The following is a 12427-nucleotide window of genomic DNA, read 5'->3' on the forward strand; positions in this document are numbered from 1 at the left end:
TGAAGGAAGATTACAGGTGTTAAATTCTCAGAAAATAGAAAAAAAAAATCACTGGAGTTTTTTTGTGTTCTTACATCTCAAATTACAATGTTTACTTATCTATCCATCCACAAATTGTATTCTCCCAGGAGTCTGAAGACTCCTTAAGGGATGAGGTTGTTTCACCTTTGTCAGTGTATTCCTGGAGTCTGGCAAAATAGCTTTGTTGACTTAAGAGAATTATTCAGATGCTTCTGTTTACAGATAACAGTATGCTAATTGCATCCCACCTTTAGACTCTATAAAGTCATTGAAATGAGATCTCAGATGGATGTGTCATTCCAGATGGCAACATTCCCTCCAGTTCATCCAGTGGGATTCCTAATCAAGTCCTCACAAAATTTCACTAGAGGGAGGGGGGCCCACTTAATATGGACACCTGAGGAAGACCAAGGAAACATGTGGTCATTTTATCAATAATGACTAACTATTGTCACCTGACCATCTTTCTTTTTTGGAGAAAGAGACATATCTGATACACTGACAACAAATAACACTGGACACAGTGAACAGCTTTAGTCTCAATCTGGTGGTCCAGTGGGGAGCATCATTTCATTATCTTTTCTCTTGGAGAGTCACTGTTTTTTTTGGGGGGGGGGTTCCCCACTTAGATTTCAATTTCCTTTTAGTGATCTTTTTTCTGTTGTGCTCACTTACTGTTCTCTATTCTGCTTACTTTAATCTATAACAGTTTATACATATTTTCCAGTGTTTCTCTTAATTTCTCATGTTACTTTGTTTGCAGTTCTTTGCAACCTTATAGGATGCTACCATGACTGTTTTTGAAACATGCTAGATCTCTGACTTCCTTGGAGAATATTCCTACTACTGAGATTGTTAAATGAGAGAATATGGAAAAACAGTCTCCTTTTCCATAATTACTAATGATTCAGAATGACTGGACCACTACATAATTCCATCAACAGTGAATTGATGTACTATTCTTCCAATAGACCATATGACAGATTCCAACTTTTGCCACATTTGCCATTTGCATAGCATGAGGTGAAACCTCAGGGCTGTTTCTGTTTTCTCTTACCATGTTTTCTTTGAAGTTATTCAAAGTTTCCAGATAATCGTTTTTGATCATCCATGTATTTGATGTAGTAATTTTAATGATCCTAAGCTGCTTCTTGTTTTTAAAAGCTCTTATTTTTTAATATCAATTTTCTCTTGATTATGCTACATAAGATCATGCCTAGGAAAAAAAGTTAAGTTAGTTATATAGAATTATTATTGCAATGGCAACCACTGAAGGAACTAGGGGAAGGTCTACAAAATATTGAGTAGATCCTTTGGTTATATGGAAAAACACCAAGAAAACTCATACAGTATTGAAAAGATGTAATTGGACTATGATAAGTAGTGATGGAGGGACTTCAGTATTCACATTAAGGAGATATGTAATCCATCAAAGTGCTAAAATGAGGGCCTTCACAATAGAGATCCTGGGATAGACAATTATCAGGTCTACTGAGCAAAACTATACACTAAAATCACAGGCCACAAATAAAGCCTTAAATAAACAATTCTTTAAAGTCAAGTCAGCTGTTACTAGCCTTTAAAAGGTAGGCATTTCATGCTATAAGGTAACTTTACGAGCAATCATTACCTGCAAGTGGGTCTATGGCACATTTTAACAAAATTTTTATACATTCTATTTGTGTGTGTGTGTGTGTGTGTGTGTGTGTGTGTGTGTGTGTGTGTGTAAAAATTATAATTTCACTCTATCCAAGCAACAGAACTAGGGACAACATATGGGCATTCTTACAAGAATCACATAGATGGTTGTTAGAGTTGGGGGTACTTTTTTTTTTGGTAGGAAAGTATTTACGGCAGGAAAGTATTTACAATTTTATAATGTGAGACAAGGTAAAAGTCGACTAAACTCAACTGGAAAACTTCATATTAAAGCCCACTTTCAAAAAACCCTATCTATTTAAGTGAATTATATAGCACTATAATGACTAATTTTGATCCTATTAAAAAGATAAAGAACTGAGACTTCTTTTGATGGAAAAAGAGAGAACTAAGATAGTAAAATGTTACATATACTGTAAGATATAGTTGATTTCAACTTTTTTTTGTGACAGGGTTTGGCATATATCTGAAAATGACTCATAAAAACAAAAGGCAACAATAAAACATTTTAAAAAGCATCTATTATTTTAGATCTTTAATTTTTTAGATTATTATCTATTGGAACTTTATATGATATCAATGATTTGAGTAGATAGTAAAGTAAGGAAGATGATGATTTAAAATAATCACATTTTAAGAATATTAACATTGGCCAGCTTAAATTTTACCTCATTTATTCACAAGAAAAACAGCATATGTGTTATTTGTCTGTTTGGGAAAAGGAAAAAATAAATTGAGGTTCAAAAATAAAATAACTTCTTGTAACAAACTGAGGAAGTTAGTTCCTGTTCTTCCCTAAGAATCAATGTGAAATTTTAATAATTTATAATTTTTCCATATTTCCTCATACATGAAATAACTTACTCATCCCTGAGAAGTAAATATTATTGACTGAAAACTTTTATTTAAGTACAAGATTTTGAAAACATTAAGCTGTATTTTATTTGTTTTTTTTGGGGGGGGGTAAGGCAATGGGGTTAAGTGACTTAAGGTCACACTGCTAGGTAATTATTAAGTGTCTGAGGCTGGATTTGAACTCAGGTCCTCCTGACTCCAAGGCCACTATGCTACCTAGCTGCCTCTAAACTGTATTTTTTAAAAAAACAAACTTTTCTCTTATATTATAGTGTCTTAAGGACAGGAAGAATATTTTAATATTAGGAAAGTAAGGAAGAAATTGTAGAAGAAAGGCAACTTTTGTCAAAAACACAGCCTATATAAAAGTAGATTCTTAAGATTTATTACCAGTAAAATACTAAATTTCTAAAAATACATAATTATGGGATAAAAAATACAACTATATATACTCAAAGGAATTGCTAAGGAATTGATTCCTATAATATGTAATGAATTTTTTATTCAATCAACAAGCATCTAATGATTCCCTGAAAATTTGTCATTGAAGGGAATTTCTACAAATGAAATACTTTTTTTTGTTGGATTTTTTTGGCAAGGCAGGGGGCGTTAAGTGACTTGCCTAAGTTCACATAGCTAGGTAATTATTAAGCATCTGAAGCTGCATTTGAACTCAGGTCTTCTTGACTCCAGGGTTGGTGTTTTATTCACTATACTACCTAGCTACCTCAAATACTTTTCTACTGACAAAGACATGTCCGGATGAGAAATTATGATCCAGAGACCTGATATAAATGACTTTTAAGAATATAATATACTTTAACTAATTTATCAGTAAACACAGTGAAATGTGTAGTTTCTTTTTCCTGTAGGATATAAAAGTGACCTAGAAGCCTATTTTCAACTGGAAAAGAATAACTTTAATTCTAGAGGAAGGATTCTTTGGGGAGTTTTGTTTTCATTTTGGAAAAGGATTTCAAACCAAGTAAACTTGAGTAACTTCTAAATCTTAGTAAGCCAAAGTTTTAGTGAGGTACTCTTTTGTTTTAATATTACTATATTCTCTATATACTCTATCATACTATATTACTGTCATAAAAATATTGGTTTCAGTGTTAGTTTATCTCAGAGTTCAGAGAAGTATAAATTATGATAAGAAATTCTTGGCAGGAATCTATAAAATAAAGAGTTCAAAGAAGGGAATGGTTCCATTATACATCTAGAAATCCTTCATTATAACAATGGCACATCTTGGCATAGCAGTTGAAAAAAAAATGGCTTCAGAGGGAAGAAGAATCAAGACTTCTAACGACTATCTAAAACCAGTGACTAAATATAAAAAGTGAAAGCCATTATAAAACCACGCCTCCCCTTTGACTTAGCAATGCCACTACCAGGTCTATATTCCAGAAGAGATTGAAAAAACAGGAAGAAAAAGGAACTATTATGAATGAGGATATTTTTGACAGCTCTTTTCTGGTGGCAAAGAGCTAGAGATTGAGGTGATGCCCATTAGCTGGGGAATGGCTGAACAAGTTTTGCTGGGATTATGATATATAATTAATGATAAATAAGGATGCTCTCAATAAAACCTGGAAAGACTTACATAATTAGATGCAATGAGGAATGTACTATATACAAAGTAAAAGCAATACTACGGGATGATCAGCCGTGAATGACTCTTCCTTTTCTCAGCAAGTGCTGTGACCCAAGACAATCTGAAGAACTTATGATAAATACTATTCCATCCCCAAAGATAGAGTTATGTTAGAAGAATCCAATTCAAACATACTTTTTTTAAACTTTATTTTCTTAAGGTTTCTCTTTATTTTTGGGGGGTGGGGTGGGCTATGTTTACTTTTACAATGACTATTATGATAATGTTTTACATGACTACACATTTTTAACTACCATCAAATAATATACTTTTCTCACAGAGAATGGGGTCAGAGAATGGAACTCAAAGTTTAAAAATTGAATGTTAAAATTTGTTTTTACATATAACAGGGGGGAAATAAAATAAATTGCGGTAGAAAAAAAGTGATAGCCCTAAAAACAGTTGAGCTATGATGAATTTTTTTTTTAGGTTGTTTTGCAAGGAAATGGGGTTAAGTAGCTTGCCCAAGGCCACACAGCTAGATAATTGTTAAGTGAATGAGGCTGGCTTTGAACTCAGGTACTCCTGACTCCAGGGCCAGTGCTCTATCCATGGTGCCACATAACTGCCCCATGATGAATTTTAATGAAAAATCTCAGGCCTGGAGAACTAAGGAAACCTTTCCTCCTCTCAGTAAAGAGGTGGCATTTATGGATGTGCCACACAAAATAAAGTCTTAAGTCTTTACTTACCTTTACTTAATTTTTTTGGGTCACAAGATAGATTTCAGTGCAGAAGGGCAATTATGGTGAAAATACTATGGCATAAAACAAAAGGTACCAATAAAATTACTTTTTAAAAAATGGATTTGAGGAATTTGTTTTTATGATTTTTTAAAAGATCTTTTATAAGCCTTTGAAAATTTTTTATGCTAATGAAAGAACCTGACACTTTCCATTTGTAATGAGCTAAAGGTTGTGCTTACTGTGATTTTTTATAATCACCTATCAAGTAAAAGTATCAGTAAAGTAAACTTGGTAAATCTGCAGAGTAAAATATAGTTGCACTGAAGATTGCTACACCAAAGGAAGGACAAAAGATGTCCAAATTTGCTTCATAAGCAACAACACTGCTCACATGCCTAAGAACTACACTGGACTTTGACCTAATGTCTCTGAGGAACAGATACTAGGTTATAAGAACTACAGAAAAATATAATTCATGAGAAACATAATCACTTGATTCAGGTGTTTCTGAGGATATGGGCTTAACTTTGATAATTTCTGTCCCAAATCATTAAAAAAAAATCTCTATTTTCTCAATTTCACTATAGCTGCAACCCAGTAAAAAAGAACTTCAGTCCCTTTAAGGCAAAGGCTGATTGAACAACCGATCTTCTGATTCTGTTTTTATTTCCTAGTCCTTGCTCTTACAGCTCTTGAGAAGAAACTATTCTGGTGGTTGGATCTAACTCTCTTAGAACTAACCTCTCCTAAAGTATAGTCTTAAATTAACATTGGTTTTGATGTCCAAGCTCATATCTAAACCATTGCTTTACTCTTGGCTCACTACTATCAATCTTCCCGGTCAGTTGGCATGAACCTCGGTCTGACAATCATCTTACGAAAGAGGGAAAAAAAACTTTGTAAATTCAAGAAACTAACCTGATATGGTCTCACTTTATGATGAATCTCCTGGATTCCAACCTCTCTGGTTCTCACATCACGGCACTGTTTAAAAATAAAGGGGGTGGGGAGACAGACATAAATACAGAAAAATTGGCTGGACTCAACACTTAGATGAACATTTCCACTAACCCTTAAAGTTCAGAATTATGTTTGATTCACTCATTAAAACGAAACATTCAACAAGTCATGCTCAATATACTTTGAAGATGGAGGATACAAAAATATATATGTGAAGTAAAATTTTGCTGTATTCTACAAATTAGAAAGACATCAAAATGTAAGGGAAGCCTTAAGAACATTATCAGTAATATCAGAGAAAAGTTTGAGCCAGGGAGAAAACAATAATCTGAGTTTTTAAGAGGAGACTTGATTATGAGGGGCATAAAACAGTTGTTATCCAATATCTCAAGTACTGTTATTGGGAAGAAGAGATAATTAGTCTATCTAAAGAGGACAGAATTTGGTAGAAATTATATGGAGGCAACTTTATATTCAATATAAGAAGTAATAATAGGAACTTTAAAAAAATGGTACTATCTTGGGAGATGAACTCATCATTGGAAGTGTTCAAGCAAGCCTGAATGACTATCTTTCAGGGATTCTGTAGAATGGATTCATAAATGAAATAGGAAATTAGATTAGATGCTGTTTAAGATCTTTCCAATGCTAAGAGTCTATCATTTCATGAAACATAAATAGAATATAAAAAACTGCAAAATTTCCTCATTGGCATTATTTTTGCAAAGTTCCTATTCTGGATATGCTAGAAAGTTAGTAAAATAAAGTAAAAATCATTTGTTTTTAATTTTTACAGTGGCAGGATTAGTTCCTTTTTTTTGGTTTATTTATTTTATATTATTACAATAATCTTGTTATAAGAGTAAACATAACTGCCCCCCCCAAGAAGATAAGAAACCTCAAGAATAGTGAGAGAGGAAAAAATGTATCAGTCTGTGTTCAGATTCCAATGGCTCTGTCTCTGGGGTGAGTTGCCTTCTTTATCGTAAGTCCACCAAAGAAGTTGCTTCAAAATTTTTCCCACAGATGCTGTTACCAGCTGTATTTCCCTCCACTCTATTCCTCCCCACTCTCATTTATTCTATGCTCTCACCTTTCATCCTGGCCCTGTCCAAAAGTGTGTTGTATCTGAGTACCCTCTCCCACAATCTTCCTTCTCTTCTATCACCTATTCCCCACTTCCCCCTTATCCCACCCCTTTCTTCTCATTTTTTCTCTGGGATAAGATAGATTTCCTCAGCCTATTAAGTGTGTATGTTATTTCCTCTCTGATAAGAATGAAGGTTCACTCATTCCCTCTTGCCTTCCTCTGTTCTACTCCATTGAAAAAGGTTTTTCTTGACTCTTATGTGAAATATCTTAGCCCCTTCTTCCTCTCCTTTAATCTTCCTCCCAGTACTTTCTTTTATCACCCATTGACTCCATCTTTTTACTATATTATACACCATTATATTCTGCTCCTTCCTGTGCCCTGTCTATATATATATATATATATATATATATATATATATATATATATGCTCCTCCTAACAGCTCTGATAAATGAGAAAGTTCATATCAGTTATCAGTATCTTCTTCTCATGTAGGAATACAAACAGTTCAATATCATTAAGTTCCTTCTCATCCACCTGAGTCCTGTACTTGAAGATCTAACTTTCTTTTTAGCTCTGGTTGTTTCAATAGGAAAGTTTGAAAGTCCCCTGTTTCATTGAAAGTCCATCTTTTCCCCTTGAAAGAGGATGTTCAGTTTTGTTGGGTGGTTGATTCTCAGTTATAAACCAAACTCTTTTGCCTTCTGGAATATCATTCCAATCCCTATGAGCCCTTAATGTAGATGCTGCCCAAACCCGTGTAATCCTGGCTATAGAGCCATGGTAGCTAAATTGTTTCTGGCAACTTTTAGTATTTTCTCTTTGACTTGGGAGTTTTGAAATTTGGCTATAATATATTCCTGAAAGTTTTTTGGGGGGGTTCTCTTTTGGGAGGTGATCAGTGAATTTCCTCAATTTCTATTTTACCCTCTGCTTCTAGGATCTCAGGGAAATTTTGCTGTATTATTTCTTGAAAAATGAAGTCTAGGCTCTTTTCCTGGTCATGACTTTCAGGTAGCCCAATAATTTTTGAATTTTTTCTCCTGGATCTGTTTTCGAGGTCAGTTTTTTTTTTCCCAATGAGATATTTCACATTTTCTTCTAAAATTTTTGGCTTTTTTGGAAGTTTTATTTCTTCCTGATTTCTTGCAAAGTCATCAGCTTCCTTTAGTTCCATTCTGCATTTGAAGGAGTTATTTTCTTCAGAGAGTTTTTTTCATCTCCTTTTCCAGCTGGCCAATTCTGCTTTTTAAGGCATTCTTCTCCTCATTTGTCTTTTGTTTTGCTTTTTCCATTTGGCCTAAACTGGTTTTTAATATATTATTTTCTTCAATATCTTTCACCAAGCTGCTGATTTTGGTTTTCATGATTTATCTGCATCATTCTCATTTCTCCTCCCAATTTTTCCTCGACCTCCCTCAATTGCTTTTCAAAGTCTTTTTTTGAGCTCATTCATAGCCTGAGCCCATTTTCTATTTCTCTAGGAGATTTTAGATATGAAGCTTCAATTTTGTCATCTTCTGAATCTTCCATGGGACCAAAATAATTTTCTATGGTCAGATTCTTCTTTTTCTTTTGTTTGTTCATTTCCTCAGCCTAAGACTAAATTATCCCACTTCCAAGATTTTGGGGATTTATTCCTCCAAGGTCTTAGGCTCTCTTGCCTGTGCTCTGATATGTAGATGATGCTGCCCTGGAGCTGTGAAGAGTATCTCTGCTCAGCTATTGTAATATAGAAGCTGAAGCTGCAACCTGGATCTGAGTGTGGGCAAACAGCAGAGTCCTGCCCCAGGGAGAGCAGAGAGATTTCTGCAATCTCCCAAGAACCCCTTACCATCTGTGGGCTGTATTCTGGAGGTGCAGGCTAGCTTCCCCAATTCCCACTGCATGTTCTCACCACAGGGCTGCTCTGAGGCCAGGACTCTTCACTCCACACTCATTCTGCTGCAGCAGAGTTCTCTCACTGTCCCTTCAAACTGTTCCTGGTAATCCCTGAGTGGGCTGCACTGTGCTGCAGCTTTTTTCCAACCCCTAGTCCAATGAAACACACCTTTTCCATGGAACTTCTAGGTTATCTTGTACTTGGGAAATTATATCACTTAGTCTTTTTGTGAGTTCTGCCCCTTTAAATTTTGGCTAGTCATAATTTGACAGCTTTTGGAGTTTTTGGGGGAAGGAGTTTCCAGGAAATGCTGTCTTCAAGCAGCCATCCTGGTTCTGCCCCCAGCAGGATTAGTTTCAAAGAAAGTTGGGAGGACTTAGTATGAATGCAGAATGACATGAGGAAAATCAGGATAATAACACTGTAAAGAAAACAACTTGAAAAGATTTAAGAATGCTGGTCAATGAAATAACTGATATACCTCTGAAAAGGATGATAAGATTCAAGATAAAGAATAAGATAGCTATTTTAATCCATGGTTAAAGAAGCAGTTTGTTTTCTTTAACTATAAATATTTGTTATGAGTGTTTTGTTTTTATTTTTTCATTGAGGGTAGAAGGTGGGATTGGTAGGTAGCTAAAAGCAAAGAAAGTTACTGAAACATTTTTAAAAATCAGAAGAAAGTAGAAAGAAGGCTAGAAAGATAGACAGATAAAACAGCTTTGAAAATTGTAAGATACATTTATTATATATTTTAAAAGAAAGCAAACTGCATAGAGATCTACAATTTCAGGTATAATACTTTTCCTGTTCTATTATGTTTATGAAAAAGGTAATTTTATTTTGAGGTTTAATTTTTAAATAAAATAATTTATAATGGTATTGTTTTACAAATTAGAAAAAATTAAAAAAAATCCATCAACAAATGAACCAAGATTCACTAATTGCTTTTTAGATGAACCTTGGAGCTGCAAAGTTTCCCAGAGATGCTAGATGGAAACACAAAAATTATTTTGTCTGAACTATTCAGTTTCTCAACCTATTCACTTCCCATAAACTATATCTCATATGTTCATGTCCCTGAGGTTGCTATCACCCACAAATATCCACCTCCATGTTCAAGAATTCTGAAATCTCCTTATCTGATCACTATCTATTAGTTGTTCACCCCTCTTTTTGACTTTTTTGACTTCCCTTATAAAAATCTACTCTTCATCCACTCTGTGATTTCTAATCTCTTGACCCTTCAATTCTCTTTCAAGCCATCTCCCTCACACTAGTCACTCTCTCCTCTTCTTATCCTATCCCACTAATGAACCAATTCAACTCTATACTCTCCTCTCTTGAATCCCTAGCCCCTTTATTATATCACCAATTATGTTCATCTAAGCCTTGACCCTGGATCAATTCTGCCATTCGTCATTTTCACTCCTACACATGTGCTGCTGAAAAAAGGTGAAGAAAAATCATAACCTTTTTGACTGGGTCCACTATACAGATTTATAATACACAACCTCAACAAGGTCCTCATTGCCACTAGGCAATCCTACTCTACCTCTCTCCCATTCTCCAAAGCAGCTCTTCTTTCAAACTCTTTCATCTCTCCCCAAACCTCCTATGGTTTCCCCCTCCACCTACTTTCTTAGCTTAGAACCTGCTTCATATTTTACAGAAAAAAAATTGAGGCCATTCACCATGGGCTCTCTCTTCTTCATCTCATATCACTTAAATATGCTACTATCTTCTCCTTCAAGTGATCCTGTTTCATGCTGCTTGCTGTGCCATCCCCACTCTCATATTTCTTTTCAATGCCCATGTCTCTCCCCCCACCCTGAAACCCCCCCCTTAATTCTTCCATAACTACTAATTATTAATCTTATTTCTCTTTGCCCTTTGTAGCTAAACTCCTCAAAAAGGGTGTCTATGAAAGGAGCTTCCACTTTCTCTCCTTAACCCCTGATAATTTGACTTTTGACCTTATTATTCCACCAAAATTGCTCTCTCCAAAGTTACCAATAGTTTCTTAGTTCCCAAATGCAATGGACTTTTCTCAATCCTCATTCTCCTTGACATCTGCAGCCTTTGACACTGCTGATCACACTCTCTCTTCCTTGGTACTCCCCTTGTTCCTACATTTCCAGGACACCATTCTCTCCTGGTTCTTTTTTTACCTATCTGACTGCTCATTCTTAGTGTCCTTTGCTGTATCCTCTTCCAGATTACACAATCTAACCATAGATGTTGTTCATTTCTGTCCTGGACCCTCTTCTCTTTTCCCTCTATACTACTTCATTATCTCTCAAGAATTAATTACCCTCTCTAAGATGATGATTCTCAAATCTACCTATCCTACATCAACCTTTTGGATGACTGTGAATCTCACATCTCCAAATGCATTTCAGACATTTTGAAATGGGTCCAGTAAACATATTAAACTCATTATGTCCAAAAATAGACTTCATTATCTCTCCCTCAAAAAGCCCCTCCTCCTTTTTCTATTTCTATAAAGAATGACACCACCCTCCCAGTCCCTCAGGTTTGTAACCTAAGATTCTTCACTATCTCTCATCCCATGTATCCAATTTGTTTTCAAGGTCTATCAATTTTACATATCTCTCATATCTGCCCCCTTCTCTCCACTGACATTGTTACCACCCTGGTCCAGGCCCTCATGATCCCAAAGTTATATTATTGGGTCTATTGGTGGGTCTACATACCTAAAATCTGTCTCCATTCCAATTTATCCTCTCTTCAGTCACTAAGGTGATTTTTCCTAAAGCACAGTTATAATCATGTTTCCCATGTTCTTGGTATTGACTAAGTCAAAGTTGTTTTGCTTGACTATGCTTATTTGTTACAAGGTATTTTTCTCCCCTCTCAGTTTTGAACTGAGAAAGGGGATTAGAGGGAAACAGAATTAGAAATAGTGATGGTCCCCTAAAAGGAGGGCCATTGAAACATTTCTTTTAAAAGCACAAAAAACAGAAGGAAATTCAGTAGAAAGCAAAGATAGCAGGTTAAATTTGAAAATAATATTTGAAATTAATTATATATGCTTAAAAAATAAGCAGTATGAATGGAATTATATATGCAATTCGTTTTGTAGGAAAGATAATTTTTGTGTGTTAAACTTCAGATTAAAAAATACAATATAATAAAAGAAAAAGCTACATGATCTCCTTTGTACTCCTATATATTTTTACACACACACACACACACACACACACACACACACACACATCATTGTTTGTCTTTTACTGGTAATAATAGCTGCATTTATATAGTGCTTTAGGGTTTTCAATGCTGTACACAGATCGTCTCATTGGAACCTCACAAAAGCCCTATTATATCTATTTTGTAGATGAAGAAACTGAGATAAACAGAGGTTAAATGACTTTCTCAGGGTTATAAGTTTGTAAATGTCTAAGGCTGGTCTTCCAGGTTTCAGGGTCAATGTTCTATACACTGCGCCAATTATATGTAATGGAGGACTTGACTATGGTCAAAGGGGTTTGGATACATTCCAAAAAATGCTTTATAGCTGCTGTTTGCATTTTAATGAGTCTGTGAGCACAAGAGGTTCTATCTCCTCCCTGTGATATGCGCTAATCATGGT

General features: G+C 35.0%; 1 protein-coding gene across 2 annotated transcripts in view; it reads right to left on the reverse strand.

Moving 5' to 3' along the window:
* ELP3 (elongator acetyltransferase complex subunit 3) overlaps positions 1 to 12427 on the reverse strand; it is a 109753-nt gene that overhangs the window by 46726 nt on the left and 50600 nt on the right. For both annotated transcript variants that reach the window (XM_074209216.1, XM_074209215.1), the window contains exon 12: positions 5797 to 5862. In XM_074209216.1, the coding sequence (XP_074065317.1) occupies positions 5797 to 5862 (66 nt within the window). The remainder of the gene's footprint in view (positions 1 to 5796; positions 5863 to 12427) is intronic.

This window comes from Macrotis lagotis, chromosome 1 (assembly GCF_037893015.1).
Source record: "Macrotis lagotis isolate mMagLag1 chromosome 1, bilby.v1.9.chrom.fasta, whole genome shotgun sequence".
Lineage (NCBI taxonomy): Eukaryota > Metazoa > Chordata > Mammalia > Peramelemorphia > Peramelidae > Macrotis > Macrotis lagotis.